Here is a 19,841-nt window from a genome sequence, read left to right as displayed (position 1 = left end):
TTTATGTAACGCTATTTAAATTTGATAGAAAATAAGTGGACCATTGGTAATTTAGGGGTGGGGGTGCTTACACACCCATCACATCCTCCCTGCATACAGGCCTGAAAGGTTTATTAGAAAGAGTAATTAAATGCTCTTTAAGTTCACACAGGTACTTTAAATATGGTTACTTTTCTAAGTCAAAAGCTTTGCACACACACACACATCTGTTGTGTTTTTTAAATCCATCCATAATACTCACATCAGACGCGAGGTTCACATTCTGACAAATCAATGTAAACTTTGAAATCTCAACATATGCAATATATGTATATTTGTATATGTACATGTATGTGTAAGTATACTTATCAATTATTGACTGTCATTGAGGGCACTATCATGTTTTATGGACCAAAGAAATTGATATTGACCTCAGCCGTTGACAAATTCCTCGTGATGGGACCTCGGTCAATATTAATTTCTTTGGTCCATAAAACATGATATTACCCGAAATGTGGTCAATAATTGTTTTATTACATAATGTCATCCATAACACTCACACATTCTTGCTTTGTTTATTAGAATCGAAATACGCCAATGCTTATAATTTCCCACAATGCGTTAAAACTGATGGGATTTAGTGATGTCACGTAATCCTATGACGTTGTATGACACACAAAGGAATGCGGTAATAAACAGTTGAAAAATTACCAAGACAAAAATCAAATTCGAGACATTATAACCAGCAATAGTGTCAAAATCATACTAATAGCAAAATAAAACACAAAATGTGATAAATCTGAACATATATTTATACTGAACAGTTACTGATTACCTCCAAATGCATTTTTTTATTTGTAACATAAAATCCTGAGAGTGCCGATTTGAACTGCATTTTGATGTATCATGTACGTTTCTAAATCTGCAAAATATTCCTTACACAATCTGACGATTACTGACCTTGTTTTTGTCATATTTGTGGAATTAAACTCGGTATGACTAAAGATATTATCTTTTTGTTAAAGGACAGCAAAGCGTTTTGCCACAAGTTTGTGCTTGTTTACATTAGAATTAGCAGTTGATGTTGCATTACGTTGCCTACTCATTAATTGCACAGAATTTTGTCTCATCTTTATTTTCATTGGTCAGGGCAATATCACTTTTGATGGACCGTCTTAGGGCAATATCACTATTTACGGAAGGTCATCGTGACTGGTTTTTGACCAATAAGAATACAGCTATATTTTCATTTTGTAATAATCATATATACATGTATGTGTGTAGATGTGTATGTGAATATAGACACATACATGCATGTATACAGTCACTGAACTAAGAAAACTCATATATCTGCATTTTTTTAATGTTTTCCAGGAGACAAAAAAAAACCCTGTTTTGTTACAGCTGAATCAAAGTAACAAATAGCTGTTAAGAATTATAACAAAGAATAATTAAAGTCTTTATACTTCATGTTATAGAGATATTTGTTACACTGTATAATTATATAACAAAACAGGGTTTTTTGTCTCCTGAAAAGCATAAAAGATGCAAATACAAGGTTTTCTTAGGTCATTGATGATATGTTTGTGTGCAGGTGAATTTGGTTTTATATTTGAAACAGAAATGTGATTAAATAAATAAAGTATTACATGAATCTGACACACACCAAAATACTAAGGCTATGAATAAAAAATGTTATAAAAATGTTCTATTGTCTACTCAATATAGGTGATCTAAAGAACGAATATTTTAATTTGTAACAATTTTATATTGCAAGTTTATCACTGAACACAAACAGAAACTAAACATTTACCAAACTCGCACTGTAACAAGTTTACTGTGGTCTAATATGAAAAACTAAACAAAAATTGCAAACACTACCCAAAGCCACTCTATAAATAGTTTACATCTTCCCACATTCAAAATTATACTTATATAATATTTATAGACATAAACGTGTCTGTTACTTGGGGTTTTTTATGAACTTTATTCCAATCTTTGTTGCTCTGTCTTTAATACAAACTATACAGCTATGTGGCATCATATGGTTGTTTCAACATGTGATCCAGACTGTGATACAAGAAACTTGCTGCCAACACATAAACTACTCCTAACAAACAAACAGCAAATGATTTGGTTTTTTGTATGTGCACTTCCTTACAGACAGGACAGCACATACCACAGTTTGGATGATCAGTCCTATAGCCCATCCCACTTCAGGTGAGCACTCGACCACTGACAGACAGGACAGCACACACCACAGTTTGGATGATCAGTACAGCCCATCCCACTTCAGGTGAGTGCTCGACCACTGACAGACAGGACAGCACATACCACAGTTTGGATGATCAGTCCTACAGCCCATCCCACTTCAGGTGAGTGCTCGACCACTGACAGACAGCACATACCATTTTGGATGATCAGTCGTACAGCTCATCCCACTTCAGGTGAGCACTCGACCACTGACAGGACAGCACATACCACAGCTTGGATGATCAGACCTACAGCTCATCCCACTTCAGGTGAGTGCTCGACCAGACAGGCAGGACAGCACATACCACAGTTTGAATGATCAGTCCTACAGCCCATCCCACTTCAGGTGAGCACTCGACCACTGACCTACATCAACATCCCACCTTGACTGTTAGAGAGACTAATTAATTTACGTAATTAATTACCTTGGGTTTCTGTTGACAAGGATCAACTGCCTGCCCATCGGCATCCTCATCATCATCTGGTGTCACCGCATCACTGCCTACACCTGCAACAGCAACAACACTATTGTATAAAACATACAAACAAACTTTACATTTACTGTGTTATAAAATGGTAATACATGTAGTGCTTTATGTTCAAGAAGGAAGGAAATGTTTTATTTAACGATGCACTCAACACATTTTATTTAGTTATATGGCGTCAGACATATGGTTATGGACAACACAGTTATTGAGGAAGGAAACCCGCTGTCGCCACTTCATGAGCTACTCTTTCCAATTAGCAGCAAGGATTCTTTATATGCACCATTCCACAGACAGGGTAGTACATACCACGGCCTTTGATGTACCAGTCGTGGTGCACTGTTTGGAACAAGAAATAGCTCAATGGGCCCACCAACGAGGATCGATCCCACACCGACCGCACATCAAGCAAGCACTTTACCACTTGGTTTTTGCACCTAATAACAATATAATATCAGGGCCATAGCTAGCAGTGGGTGGGGGTGGGGGTGGGGCAATAAAAAATCCTGTAACCTCCCCAATATGGTATTTCAGAGCCTTTATATTTCAAAATTTCCTGGGGGGCATGCCCCGGACCCCCTAAAGTCTAACACCTTCCATGTGCGTCCGTTCCAAGAATTCACCTGCCCCTACACACAAAAAATCCAAGCTATGACCCTGTAGATGAATGTGTTATAATGTAAGAAGATTGTGTCATAATTATAAGAAGATGGTGCCAGTCAAATAGTTTCATGCCACTGAATAATATATGCATGGAATTCAGTTTAAAATTTTGTCACAAGTTCTAGAATTTATCATCAGTGGGGTGAAGGATCAAGGCACCATAATTAATTGTTTAGGCATGGTGGGTCTACTGCTTTTTCACTGATGCAAACATCTTGTTTTGGGGGTTTTAATTGGATATGTGGTGAGTATATATAACAATTGTCTACTGCCCCACACCCCAACATGATCAATTCTGAAAAAGTCCTAATGATTAGTTTACATCAACCAACGAATATCAATTATACACTGTACAAATGATTATTAAAGGGACATTCTTGAGTTTGCTGCAATTTTTAAGATGTTATCCACTAACAGAGACTTTTTTAACAATTGTAATTACATAAAATATTAGTGGCTGTATATTAAATGTGTTTCTGATCGTTTGTACTAGGTTAAATTTCATTTTATTTCCTAAAATATATTTGTTTGTACGTACGAAATTATTTGAATACAAAATCAAGTTTGGGCTTCTTATAAATATTAAGACGACCAAAAACACATTGAATATACAGACACTGATATTCTAAACAAGAAAATATATTTAATATGTAACTTTAATTGTAGAAATATTTTATTTTTCGGAAACATCTTAAAATGCAGCAAACTCAGGAATGTCCCTTTAAAAACTACAGGTATTGTACTCATTTCATGTGAATCAATACCACAAGAGGGCGGGATTTAGCTCAGTCAGTTGAGTGCTTGCCTGAAGTGCTTGTGTCGCAGGATCGAACTACCTCGGTGGATCTATTCAACTGACTGGGGTTTTTCTCATACCAACCAGTTCACCACAACTGGTCAAAGGCTGTGGTATGTGATTTCTTGTCTGTGGGAAAGTGCATATAAAAGATCCTTTGCTGCATTGGGAAATATGTAGCGGGTTCCCTCTGATGACTACAAGACTACAATTGTTTTACATCCAATAGCCGATGATTAATTAATCGATGCATGTGCTCCAGTGATGTTGTTTTATACAAGAATGCCACAGAGCTAAATGATTTATTTACCAAATATGTATTCAGTGTTGCTGATACATGTAATTACATCCACAGATGTCAATCTCAAGGTATGTTTTAAAAATTAAACTTTAAAAAATACTCAATAAAACGTTTCTTTTATAATTTCAAATATTTTTAAAATGCATTGAGATGTACAAAGAAAGAAATGTTTTATTTAACGATGCACTCAACACATTTTATTTATGGTTATATGGCGTCAGACATATGGTTAAGGACCACACAAATTTTGAGAGGAAACCCGCTGTCACCACTACATGGGCTACTCTTCCGATTAGCAGCAAGGGATCTTTTATTTGTGCTTCCCACAGGCAGGATAGCACAAACCATGGCCTTTGTTGAACCAGTTATGGATCACTGGTCGGTGCAAGTGGTTTACACCTACCCATTGAGCCTTGCGGAATACTCACTCAGGGTTTGGAGTCGGTATCTGGATTAAAAATCCCATGCCTCGACTGGGATCCGAACCCAGTACCTACCAGCCTGTAGATCGATGGCCTACCACGACGCCACCGAGGCCGGTTGAGATGTACAATGTCATTCATTTATTTAACTATAAACCACGTTTCACTGATCTAGAATTTACACTTTGTGAGAATTGGAGATACATGTAAATGCTAAACTCTAATTTTGAGCTATATGCAAAGTTGAAGCCATCACTGCTATATTACGACTTTTGACGTTTTTTCCAAAGCAAGATAAAACCATCACGACAAGAAAAAAAATGGTCATGAGACTTTTATTCATTGATAACAAGAGCACATGAAAATATTAAAAGTTTACATTTTGTGCTTCGAAGTGTTTTGCATTAGCAAAAAAAAAGAAAGAAGTGTTTTATTTAACGATGCACTCAACACATTTTATTTACGGTTATATGGCGTCAGACATATGGTTAAGGACCACACAGATTTTGAGAGGAAACCCGCTGTCGCCACTACATGGGCTACTCTTTCCGATTAGCAGCAAGGGATCTTTTATTTGCACTTCCCACAGGCAGGATAGCACAAACCATACCCTTTGTTGAACCAGTTATGGATCACTGGTCGGTGCAAGTGGTTTACTCCTACCCATTGAGCCTTGCGGAGCACTCACTCGGGGTTTGGAGTCGGTATCTGGATTAAAAATCCCATGGCTCTACTGGGATCCGAACCCAGTACCTACCAGCCTGTAGACCGATGGTCTAACCACTACACCACCGAGGCCGGTTTGCATTAGCAAAGTTACAAGAATGGGAGGTACATGTACATGTACCAGCATGTATATGTAAAACTGCAGCTTTAAATACCATTATAAAATCTCAACAATGACACTGTCACTTCACTGATTTACTATCCATACAGTTTAATCAGTGCTGTAAATACTGTGTATCACAAGTACCATAAAGGTTTCATGCTCAGAATTCTAAACCATCACGTTCCTATGCATAAGGCTTCTGAGAACTGAATAGCTGCACATCCCATTTGCAAAAACAAATTCATATAACCTATTTCCATTTGTATAACCTGTCATGACCATGCAAATGATGTCCTAAATTTAATGTGAACAAAAAAATAACTTACACGAAAACAATAAACATGCACAATCGACATGAAAATAAAACAATCATTCTCAGTTTTCCCAAGGCCTGTACATGTATGGAGTTGAATTCCTTAAAAACAGTTAATATTTAACTTATCACATCTACATGTTTGCAGTATGAAATTTATTAGGTACACTTTTTTGAGTAAAGTATTAATACTATTATGAAAGGAAAGGAATATTTGTTAAACAATATTTGGTATATATTATTTATAATGATACTTGGTCAAGAAAGAGAGAAGCTTCTGCTGCTATCTATACTCCTACTAAACACAGGGGGGGGGGGGGGGGAGGACGTAGCCCAGTGGTAACGCGCTCGCTCGATGCACGGTCGGTCTGGGATCGATCCCCGTCATTGGGCCCATTGGGCTATTTCTCATTCCAGCCAGTGCCCACAACTGGTATATCAAAGGTTGTGGTATGTACTACCCTGTCTGTAGGATGGCATATATAAAAGATCCCTTGCTGCTAATCAAAAAGAGTAGCCCATGAAGTGGCGACAGCAGGTTTCCTTTCTCAATATCTGTGTGGTCCGTAACCATATGTCTGATGCCATATAACCGTAAATAAAATGTGTTGAGTGCGTCGTTAAATATTTTTTTTCCTTCCTACTAAAAAAAATTTCGACTTATTTTCAAGCTATATACATTGTATCCAGTTACGGTTCAAGCACACGGTCTCGGGTACACACCTCAGCTATCTGTGATATCTGTCCAGGACAGTGGGTTAGTTGTTAGTGGTTTGTGAGAGAGAGAGAGAAAAGGGTGTAGTGGTCTTACACCTACCCATTAAGTCGTTAAAACTCTAGGTGGGAGCCAGTAGTAGGCTGCAAACCCTGTACCTACCAGCCTTACATGTATGTCCGATGGCTTTTGACAGCCTTTGATGTACATGGGGCATTGGTCAGGACTGGAAAAATTTCCTAAATTAATCCATCAAGAGCAATTGATTCTATTACTAATTTACATCTCACTCCCAAGGTACCATAAAATTTAATGTACCTGGGCCCGTTCCACAAAGCGATCTTAGCACTTAAGGTGATCTTAGGGCTAAGATTGCTTCGTGGAATGGGGCCCTGTACAGATGGGGACAATATTTCAAAATCATAGATATAACGGTAATTATTAGCTAATCTTAACCTACATGTAGTTATTTTATTTTAAACAAAATGGTTCTGTCATGAGGTACCAGTAGTATTTTGAAAGCTAAATATTTGGAATATGTGAATAAAATTCTGCTGATCCTAATATTTTAACTTTTTAATTGTTCAATACGTAACTAACAGTTCACCATGTAACCCATTGGTGGTTCAAGTGAATTTGAAGTTGCATTAAATTGACAAGTAAAAAGAAAGATAGATTGCATGAAATATTGTGCCCTGGTAGCAGGTATCATAAAAATGAAACAATTCACAAACTCGTTTTACTGTTAATTTCATACTACATGTATAATATTGTTGTATCATACATGTAGTGAACTAAAATTAAGAAAGGATGAACATTGTACCTGTACAGTTGTATGATAAACAAATCTGTCAATATAAATATCTTTGCATATACATGTACATGTACATGTATGTAAGAACTGACCACAGAAATTAACATTTGTCAGTAGGTATAAGTAAAGTACATACATGTAATAAACAGTCATGTGAATCAATACTGAAAATATCACATGGATATATACTTATACAGTCCTTAAGGTTTGACGCGAGCAATTGCTCCCGCTCGCGTGTGCTCGCGCAAATCTATTTCCACATGGGCGAAAAACTGCTCGCCTCGTCACGCGCCGATATCGTTAATATATTTACTTCAAATTACTGTGAATTGTTACACTGTGAGCAATTGCTCTCCTACATAATTTCAGAAGAGCAGTTTCTTGCTCACCATCGATTTTTCAAACCATAAGCACTGCTTATATAAAAATGTCTAGATATAGCTGTACTTGTAATACTATGTGTAAATAGAACAAAGGTTTAATTTAGTACTGTAAGAATAAAGTTTGTTAAAAGTACTGAGACTGCTACCAAAAACACCTGGCCCGTGCTTATAAAACTTAAAGTCTAGACTTTAATAAAGTCCAGACTTTAACGTAATGCTATTTGAATGGCGTTGCCATGACGTTAAAGTCTGGACTTTATTAAAGTCAAGACTTTAAGGTTTATAAGCACGGGGCCTGATGTTATTGTTAGAACTAGAAATACATTAAGATCTTTCTCGCATAAACTTAAATGTCTATTACATCTATTACAGATAAATGCTAAACTTTAATTTTCAGATAAATGCGAAGTTGAAGCCATCACTGCTATATTAAACTCTTCAAAAAAAGTAGGGGAACTCTAATAAGAATTTACACTTGCTAAAATTGTAAGGTATATTAGATGTGGGGAATGGTTATGTGATAATAGTGAATTAATTGGGCAAACATTACAAATGGTAGTTCAGTATTACAGTAGGTTTTATTCAAACAATAAAAATTACTAAAAACAAAACAATAACAACTGTATTCATGATCAACAAAATGAAAACGATTGACAGAAATAATGTTTCACAGTGATTAATCAACCTTCCTGGAAATTGTCAAAATCAAGAATGTCACCCCACGCACGTGTATAGGGCAACTGCGTGATACGTGCAAACTATGGAATGTGTTTCAGTGTGTTAAAAATTGATAAACAAACCTGAATGTTATTTACTAGGACGTCTGTGGTCAAAACGTATGTTCAGTCTAATAGTTGATATTAACATTAATATTTCAGGTTCCCCAACTTTTTTTGAAGAGTATAGTATGACTTCTGACTTTTTTCAAAGCAAGATAAAACAAAAAATAATATAAAATGAAAAAAGGTGCCACATGAAAACACACATAATGTATATGTACTGCTCTGTTTATAACTACTGGATACATGTACACAAAATTAGGATTCCCCATCCAAACCCATAAACTCCACCCCCACCCCTCAATACTACTGTGCAAGGAAGTAATTTGTAGCTTGTTAACAATGTTATATACCGATATACGTTTAAAATAAAGATAATAAATAAGAACACAGAAACAAAGTTTGAAAAAAACACTTAAAAGTGATATTTATTTAATTGCAGATAACATGTCACAGCAGGACAGTGCTAATCCAACAACCATCAATTAAAAATCTCATCTCAAACTAGAAAGGGAGGGGAACCATGCAGGTACAGTAATTACTGAGTAAAATAAATGTAAAAACTGGAAATAAAATGACAGAGTTGCAGGTATAAAGCATCAACAACAGAAAGCTCTGGTGTACATGTACACGTACTACAAACTCTACAGAAAGTTGCTCCCTACCTGCAACAGAATAACTGCCCATCCTACCTTCAGGGGGCCAATCCTGCCTATATAGGGGGTTAGTTGTGTGATGCATTATAAGTTTTACCTAACTGAAATAAATACATATAAACACACTTTAAAAAATTAAGATGACATTTTAAATTTGGTAGTTTTATAATTGTGAATACATACATGTGTACATGTAGCACCAGGAATTGTTTTTTGGGGAAAAGATTATAAATATGCATGTGTGGTTTTATAGACCTTTTAACAATCAACAAAATAAAAAAAATTAACGTATAGCTGATGAACATCAATAGGTGAAACTACGATGTTATAAACCAAGTTTCAGTAGTTTAGGACTTATATTTTGTTAGGGGTTGAGACGTAGCCCAGTGGTACAGTGCTCGCTCGATGTGCAGTCGGTGTGGGATCGATATCCGTCGGTGGGCCCATTGGGCTATTTCTCGTTCCAGCTAGTGCACCACGACTGGTATATCAAAGGTCGTGGTATGTACTATCCTGTCTGTGGGGTGGTGCATATAAAAGATCCCTTGCTGCTAATCAAAAAGAGTATCCCATGAAGTGGGGACAGCAGGCTTCCTCTCTCAATATCTGTGTGATCCGTAACCATATGTCTGACGCCATATAACCGTAAATACAATGTGTTAAGTGCGTCGTTAAATAAAACATTTCTTTCTTTCTTATACTTTGTTAGAAACAACCCAATAGGCCGAATAGCTAATGTATTTTTTTGTACTGGGGTGTCGTTAAACATCTACATGTATTAAATCTAAATTCTATTGTTAGAAACAAAGATAATATGTTATCACTTTTGCTGTCCCCATTACCAAACAAAATATATAGCACCTACATGTACAAGTACTACATGTACAAGTACATGTATGTTGTCTTTTATCTTTATCAAACTAGAAGGCAAAAAGAAAATCATCTAGATAAAAAAAATAAAACTGATTTATAGGTCAGATCCATTGAATACCAACCACTGAAGTGGCCGGTAAATTCCAATTTTAGTTAGATTAGAAAATATATATATATATTTACCTGCATTTATGACATATACATGTAAGGTAGCACTTGAGCCACATTTGTATTTAGTAACATTTCAGTGCAATGCAGGTCAAACAAAAAACTGCATTTCACTGTCAGATAAAAACTACTTACTACATGTATTATTGTGGCTTACCAAATAGTAATATGAATGGAAATGTTCAGCTATATACGTACAATATAAAATGTAGGTCATAGCAGGAACGTTAACCACAGGGCATTCATAGGTGGAAGTTATTCCCCAATGGCAATTCTTTTTTCTTTTTTTGTGTAATTCTTTGCGTGAAAAATTTCAATATTAGCTACAGTTTATTGTATAAAACATACATGTAATTCAGTATGGAAATGAACCCCTTTCAGGACATCCCGGCAAATCAGTATAATACCCAGTTTGACTTGAGCAGTACATGTTAACTCGTGATTCATCTGAAGTTCCACAATGGCAGTATTACCATCTAATAGCATGGTCAGATGACTTACAATATGCCACCGTCATTATTCCTTTACATGCTTTCAATTATGTTCAACTTTAGGTTTCATTTGTAGCTTTATTTCTCCATTCATGTGCATACGTTCTATGTGTCCACTAGTGTACAGGGTACACATGGTTATTAATATTATGGAGCGTTATGCATGACTGCTTTTGTATATTAATTTAAAGTTCAAAAATATATTTCTCATACACAAGTAAGGTGCATATAAGTAGGCCCTATCTGGCAAGAAGATAATTTATTATTGGTACATGTACTTATGTACTTTAGCAAATTTTATCTTTGGGTTAGTTCAGAAGTTCTTGATATATATATATATACATACATACATACATACAGACAGACAGACAGACAGACAGACACACAGACAGACAGACACACAGATATATATATATATATATATATATATATACTCACCACACACAAAACAAAATTTTATTTAAATCATGCATGCATAGAGAAAACATGGATTCTGCAGAATTAATGTCTTGCCTACCATAAACTTAGTTTGTGATGCTCCTAATTGCATCCATAAATGTCCATTGCATTAAACTTTTTAAAAAAAAGAATTAAAAAAAAAAGTCAATTTAATAATAATGAACAAAATAATGATCATTCAATGATGTAATTGCATGTATATTTATATAAACTAAGTTTCACTGATCTGGGTTTTATAGTTTGTAAGAAATGGAACTAAATATGAAAATTTAATATTAAGTTACATGTAAATGATACTTAAAATAAATGTATTAATGCAATCATGTATAATTAAAAATTAAAATTTGAAAATTAATTTAAAAAACAACTTGACATGCATTGAGATGAACATACTAAATGTATATAAAGCAGGTTTTACATGTCTAGAACTTACAGGTTATGGAACTGGACATGAAAACTTAACTTTGGAGCTAACGTAAAAGTTACATGTAAAAAAATTACGTGTCACTGGTCTAAAATGCGCACGTAAATCCTATCTTGCAATCATGAAGGAAGAAGGAAGGAAATGTTTTATTAAACAACGCACTCAACACATTTTATTTACGGTTATATGGTGTACGACATATGGTTAAGGACTACACAGATATTGAGATAGGAAACCTGCTGTTGCCACTTCATGGGCTACTTTCGATTTTCGATTAGTAGCAAGGAATCTTTTATATGCACCATCCCACAGACAGCAGTGGCATAGGAAACTGCCAAAAAGTGTGTGTGTGTGTGGGGGGGGGGGGGGGGGGGCACACTTTTACACTATTATAAAGCAAATATAAAGCAAAATATCTGAAAAGTGGGAGGCACATGCCCCCCCCCCCCCCCCCCCCCCCAACCCCCGCTTCCTATGCCAGTGGACAAGATAGCACATAGCACAGCCTTTGACATACCAGTCGTGGTGCACTGGCTGGAGCGAGAAATAGCCCAATAGGCCCACTGACGGGCATCAATCCCAAACGGACCGGGCATGAAGCGAGCGTTTTACCACACCCCTCAATCACGAAGGAGACAAAACCTGCAGCAGCCCCACCTGTCCTAACATAATGATATCATTAATACGGTCCATCCTTTGTATGGTCATAGGACAGAATAGAACACTTGTTGAACAACACCCTAGCATGAAAAATACATCGTCTATTGGGTGTCAAACTATGATTTATTATACACATAGTTCAAGATATTCAGGGAAATATAACCAGTATGATCCACGTGTGTCATAATGATTTCACGTGCACAGTGAATGACATAATTTCGTGTAGCAACGACATAACTTAATACGGCTTCTCCAGTGTAAACACCTATCAAAATGACGTCGTTTTGTGGTCTCTTTTTAGTTACGTTTGAAACGTTTTGACATGGTCCTAGCTTGCTATTCATGAAAATAATATTTGGAATAACGTGGATAATAAAGCAATTATTACACTCGTACTGATTTTACGAAACTCGTGTCAGGATTGATGTATTACAATAATCCTCACACTCGTTTCATAAAATCAGTATGACACAAAAGCTCGTATAATAATCTCTATATATGTAAACATTAAGTGATGATCAACATCAATATAAAAATTCAACTGTTAAATCAAATCACTTGTGTGATCAGTTCTGCCCTTACAGCTATTTGATATCTGACATAATATATAGTTATTTCAAAACATTAAGTGATGATCAACATCAATATAAAAATTCAACTGTTAAATCAAATCACTTGTGTGATCAGTTCTGCCCTTACAGCTATTTGATATCTGACATAATATATAGTTATTTCAACATTTGCAAACTATCTGGAAAAAAACTAAAATAATAGATTGTCCCCACAACAACTAAATTTTAAGTAGTACACAGCTAATATGTCTATAAAAAAAGAGCATGTACATACGAAAAGTCCATCTACCAAGTACTCCCTCTTTATCTGCCATTTATAACATACTACAGTTGAAACCTGTTGGCTCGAACCCCATCAGGGCTCGAAAAAGTGTTCGACCCATCGGGTAGTTCGACCTAACCTTTCAGTCAACAATATGTAAGTGTAACTCTGGATTTCGGATTTCAATTGAGTGTTGCGGTGTATTCGACGTTGCGGTGTATTCGACCCAGCGAGATTCTACTGTATTTACATTTTATATACAGGTCTGAAAGCATTAAAACTACATGTCTTACATCTGATAATTTTATATACATACATGTTCTCCTATAATTCAAAACCAAACAGTTTTATGATTACAGATAGATGCAGGCAATATATCATTATTATGTCCATGTCTGATGTATGACCTTGACCTGCTGGGAATAAATGTACTAAGGTACATGTAGAAAAGGAATACCTATTGTTCAGTATTGATCAACTAACTTTAACTAGGATCGCAAACTAACCGTCTCTTCTGGAAACTCTTGAAAAGTTTTATTTTGATGGTTTGAGTTTAAACAAGTAATAATTAACATGTTATCATATGGTTCATGTATGAAGTCTAACAAAAATATGTACATTGTGTATCACATGTTGGTATGTTACTGGTACATTTTGTGAACAGTCAAGCTATCATATGACTGAAATACATTCTAATGTACATGACAATTTACATGCAGGCAACATAAATGCTAAGACTTTTGTTTATATATATGTCTATTATGTCATGTGTACATAAATATTCTTATCAAAACCAGAGCCTATGCACATATTTCTCCATGCAGCTACAAATATCTGATTACCACACAGGAAAAACACCTGTAAATTACAAATTGCTTTAACACATGTTGTACACAGATACAAATTATGTGTATATATATATACATCAAACTATATACAGGCTCAGTAACAAACTCGGATTATCAATGACGGTGGCTAATAGAGATGAATTAATTACAGCTATCTGATGATCCTATAACTTACAACCAAACCGACCGTTCGCATCTAGGTTTGTAAAACGCTTCAGTTCAATTGGCTCCTCTTCTGCCATAACAGATAACTTATTCAAGTTATTGCCTTCATTAAAGCACACAGCAGTGACTGGAGGCAGCTTAATCCATCAGGTACAGTCTGGTGTGCTTGTCCAGAAGTCACAAGACAATCCGATACAGTACACTCCAAAAATGTCCACCAAACATACAGCTGTATCACATTAAAGCCGGGGATTTTTTTCCCCCAGACAGTGTGAGAGAAGAGCGAGACAACTTTGAGCAGACCACTGAATGTAAAACACCAGCATGTATTTACACACTACATCCTGAACTAGGTCAAGTGTGACCCCGCCTTGTAAAATGGAAAGTCTTCAGCTTATATTTCAGGACAAGTAACAGTTTTATTATCCCAGTTAGATGTAATAAAAAAATATGTGTTGGCTATAGCTGGCACGCCTGTGCTTATATCTGCATGGGTTTTTCAAAAAAAAGGAATTTTCACAAAACTATGTTGTTTTACTTCCTGGAGACTGCATGTGTTACATTTACACTGTGAGTGTGTGCAGATGTTCAAACTGAATCACAAAAGGTAGGCCACCAACTGGTACATGTGACTTTAAAACAAAAGTGTGTTGTTTTGTTTTAATTCTGCAAACTGCATGGATAATATGCTATACATGTATGACATGGCAGTCTATAAATCAGTTTCTTTAAAAACAAATTTATTTTAGTCTGAACAGATGTTTTTATTAAAAAAAATGAAGTAATGAATTTAACTTTTGCCATACGGTAACTTACTACTAACAACTGCAGTTTAAAAACAAAGTAGTTAAATACAATTTCTATATTAAACCAATTAAAGAGGCAATATATAATATTCAATACACTGGTATATTTTTTAAACAGAAGATACATAATTTCATTTGTCATGACATTTAAAAAGTGCTATGTTTAAAAATTAATGAACGAATGTTTAACGACACCCCAGCACACAAAAATATAGATTAGCTATTGGGTGTCAAACAAAGGTGAGTACATGTGTATTAATGATGCTAAGTTGAAAAACGTAAATTTAAAAATTATAATATTATTACTACTAAAATTAATGTAGTTTTAATATATGTAGGCTACATATATATGTAGCAACAGTTTTTATCTAAAAAAATTATATTTTGATAATGAAAAAGAAACTAATGTATGTGAATGTAGTAATAACAATGAAAAGTAAATGCATATCAATCAATATAAACACCTAAAGCAAACAGAAAGGCTTTAATTACAGGCATTAAAGGTAACTTCGTAAATTAAATACCAATATTAAAAAACCCAGGGATAATTCAGATTCAGAATGACACTAACATGCAGCATGTCAAAATAATACAAGGTACATATACATGTACGTTAGGGTTGATATTATGAATGGAAGAACAAACATTATCAAATTCTACATACACCCAAGGATATATGAACTGATGCATTTATATGTTGAATAAAACAAACCTCTATTGTCAGTACCAGACAGCATATGCAAGCGAACATCATCATTAGCCGCCATTATGGTCAATAAAAACTGGCATCCATCAACTCATAAAATGACTGCAGTTACTGGCAATTATTTCCTGAAACACAGTCACATCATAAAAAAATTAATGCATAATTTATGGACACTGTATAGGAGAAAATCCAGTAAATATTTTTGTCGGGGGACCAATGGGAAAAGGGCACATACATGTACATTTGTACATTGAACCAACTCGTGAAGAGAGCAACCCAATGACAAAATAAGAAAACAAACCCAAAGAGAGGAACTTGGATACATTTGGCCTCATCCTTGTATCCATCTTTGCTAGGCTTTTACATAATTATTATACATTTTTAGTTATTATGATAATTACAGAACTTTGTAGGTAACTGACAAAAGGCACTTTTTTTCTTCTTTTTTTATAAGATTACAATGTTATATTACTGGTACAATGTTTACAGTGTTAATATGTTGTATTATACAGTAATACAGTGTTAATATGTTATATTATACAGTAATACAGTGTTAATATGTTATATTATACCTTAATGCCATATGTAAATCTTTGTGAAACAGTTAAACATGTACAATAAATAATATATTAAGTATTTTGTTAACAATAATGTATTTAATATTACTTGGTAATACTGTAACATTACATTGTATATCTTTGTAAAAGAATAAACCAATACTGACAGTTCCACAACTACAAATGCAAAATGTTTTGGCATAGTCTTCTGGGGGTTTTTTGGGTTTTTTTTTTTTATTAAACATGCACATTCCTAGTCAGGACAGCACATATACCATGACCTTTCATCCATGACATTTCATACCATTATTTGGGTACGGATTACAATCGGGGAAAACCTACTATGGAGAAAATCAATCCTAGAACCTCAAATGCTTATTGCAGACATAAACAATATCATAATTTCAAACCTAAACAAAGTATATATACATACATGTACTACAGGTATAGTTAAATATACATGTATGCAACTTACCTTAAAAACATTACACACGTATGTAGATGTACAGAATGTAAACAGTACAGAGTAACCTACACTTTACTACATGTTACTAAACCAGTTATGCTAAGAATGCTCAGCACCATCCCATAGTCACACACTATGAGTAAACCTGTCACATTAAAGCAAGCTAGACAATATGAAAAATGTGACCACTATATACATTTGTGAATTTATAGCATGGTACATAGTAGCTAGGAGCCATATCTAGGTCCATTAATGCAGATGGCTCTAAAATTAATGAAAGATCCAAATTAAACTGTCAATACCACAATGTATGACATATTCATGAATAATATATATTCTACAAAAAAAAAAAAAAGTATACATTTACAGAAATGTATTTCTACATATTATTGTGTTGTTAAACAAATAATAATAATAAATAAATAAATAATTAAAAATCCTACATATTGATGTACCTTAATGCAACAGAACACCTGTGAGCACTTAGTCCTCAAATCAACACGTTGCATGTGCATACTGTGTTGGAATGCTGTTGATGACATCACAGGTTCATAGCAAGAACAAATGTACAATTTACACATGCTGGTAGGCCTTGACCGTAACATTTTTCAGTGGTAGACCACCAGGCTACCAGGTTATAAAATCTGGTAGCATTCTGTAAAAATTGGTATCCCCATAATTTTAATAAATTAGAAAAAAAAAGAAAAAAAAAAGCTAAATCGTTTATTTTTATTTAAATGTTGTTTTAGGGGTTTTTTTTTAATAATCATGAGCAACATATATTATGAACTACACACTAATGAAAAGTACATTTATAGCACTTTACGCTAATGAACTCGTGGCCCTATTCTAGCCAGTGAAATGGAGGTGTTTTTTGCCAAAAGTCTGCTGAAGTCATTAGCAGTAGTGATTCAGAAGTCGAAATCAGATTTAAAAAACAACACACAACACAATCTGATGTCAAGACCCTGACTTGTGTAGTGTCACAGGTCACCAAACACCTTGTCGGTCCATGGTTTTACTTCAGCACCAGACTCATGTACATCAACACATGTCGCGCTGTTTTAAATGACCATTCAAGTGTTGTGTAGTTCCAGGCCAGATTTTTCAGTAACACCAGAAAATACTCATTATTACTTTCATTTTAACATAACAATGACATATTAATTATAATTTATTTAATACTATCGCATTTTAATGAAAATATGTAATTGGTTTGTTTAAATTTTATTACTGGAATTAGTATTTGATAAAGGTCGGGACTTAGGCCAGTGGTGAAACGCTCGTCTGATGCATAGTTTGTATTTAAATTATTTGGATGTGCATCCCAAATATCTGGTAGCCCTGCTAACTACCAAGTTTAGACATCTGGTATATCCGAACCACAACCCTCTGAAACCGAGTTCAACCAGCCACCATTATTGCCCATCAGTTGACATCACTGACCAAACTGTAAGAAACTGACTGAGAGCAAACAAAATCTATGCACAATTGACACAATCCATTTTGACAAAATGCCACCCTACGCTACATCGGCAGTGGGCAAGACATCATATCTGATGGACCAGAATTCATTGGAGAAACTGTCCCTTTTAGTGACGAATTGAGATGGATTAGGTAGGCCTAATGAGAACTATATTCTCGTCACCGAACAATTGGTTACCTAAGTAAAACTCACGTGAATTGACTTCCGGTTACCTAAGATTTTGAAATGTTGTCCCCTGATGGTGCATTTATCTTTATTCAAAATATCATCTTATGAAGTTTGTAATACTGATGAAACAAGCATTCTGAGAGCACTGCTAAACAAATACATGTCCCCTAACAGGCTCAACAAATTTTCAGATCTCCTAATTAGTCCTAAATTCATGAGCAATAATTGTGAAAATTGGGTAAATCGCCATGAAAGTCAAACTTGATTCATAATAGAACATGATAAAGGTATACACAAAATTTCAGCTTGATATCTTGAAGCACTGCCCCCCCCCCCCCCCCCCCCCCCCCCCCCCCCAAAAGTCTGGAAAGCAAATTTTCTTATCTCCTAAGTTCAATGGCTATATAACTGTCAAAATTTCAGCTTAATATCTCAATGTGTAAAAAAGATAGATGTAAAACAAAATTTTCTTAATATCTCATTGTGAAAAATATAAGGGCTATAATTTTGTCAAAAATGGGTAAATTGCCATGAAATCAAACTTGATCTGTAAAAGGGGCGGGATCGATCAACGTAGCCCAGTGGTAAAGCTTTTGCTTGATGCACGGTCGGTCCAGGATCGTTCCCCATTGGGCTATTTCTCGTTCTAGCCAGTGCTCCAAAACTGGTGTAACAAAGGCTGTGGTATGTACTACCCTGTCTGTGGGATGGTGCATATAAAAGATCCATTGCTGCTAATCGAAAAGAGTAGCCCAAGAAGTGGCGACAGCGGGCTTCCTCTCTTAATATCTGTGTGGTCCTTAACCATATGTCTGACGCCATATAGCCATAAATAAAATGTGTTGAGTGTGTCATTAAATAAAACATTTTTTTTTTTTTTTTTTTTAATCTGTAACAGTACAGAATATCAGCTCGATATCTAGGCATTGTGAAAAAAACATCCGGATAAGGCGTATCATAAAATATTGTTGTTTCCAGTTACCCGACCGACCCTAATTTGAAACTGCCGACCCTAAAACTTTTTTTGTATATCCAAATTTTTTTTGTAATATAACAACAATTTCCACGAAAACATTCCAAAACTATCACAAGCACTAATTTGGTGTCATTTAGGGGATAACCCTACTGTGTTTTCCGATTTGCGGACGTATATCGGTGGTTTTACTGTCGCAAATTTAGTTTTATTGGCGATCTGTTAGCCACGAAATGTTTTCTTCTAACAATTGATTGATGGAATTACTTCCCTTCAAATTGAAGTTCGGTAACTTTCGTGAGATAGCGGGCGAAGAGTCGGAAAATTGTTTTCACGAATATATGCGATCTTTTCCAATTTACTCTACAT

At 35.1% G+C, this 19,841-nt stretch overlaps 1 protein-coding gene across 8 annotated transcripts in view; it reads right to left on the bottom strand.

Annotated features, from left to right (window-relative positions):
- LOC121370829 (anoctamin-1-like) overlaps window positions 1-19,841 on the bottom strand; it is a 79,608-nt gene that overhangs the window by 50,619 nt on the left and 9,148 nt on the right. Inside the window, exons 2-4 of one of the 8 annotated variants that reach the window (XM_041496324.1) lie at window positions 15,829-15,947; window positions 2,658-2,740; window positions 242-262 (exon numbers count right to left, since the gene is read on the bottom strand). In XM_041496324.1, the coding sequence (XP_041352258.1) occupies window positions 242-262; window positions 2,658-2,740; window positions 15,829-15,883 (159 nt within the window). In that variant the 5' untranslated portion in view covers window positions 15,884-15,947. Of the gene's footprint in view, window positions 1-241; window positions 263-2,657; window positions 2,741-9,397; window positions 9,789-14,320; window positions 14,676-15,828; window positions 15,948-19,841 lie in introns of those variants that run through there. The other 7 variants (XM_041496323.1, XM_041496326.1, XM_041496321.1 and 4 more) reach the window with 7 other exon arrangements.

The sequence above is a fragment of the Gigantopelta aegis genome, chromosome 4 (genome assembly GCF_016097555.1).
Source record: "Gigantopelta aegis isolate Gae_Host chromosome 4, Gae_host_genome, whole genome shotgun sequence".
Lineage (NCBI taxonomy): Eukaryota > Metazoa > Mollusca > Gastropoda > Neomphalida > Peltospiridae > Gigantopelta > Gigantopelta aegis.
The sequence above is the reverse complement of the archived record's forward strand: the minus strand, read 5'-3'. Positions and strand labels throughout refer to the sequence as shown.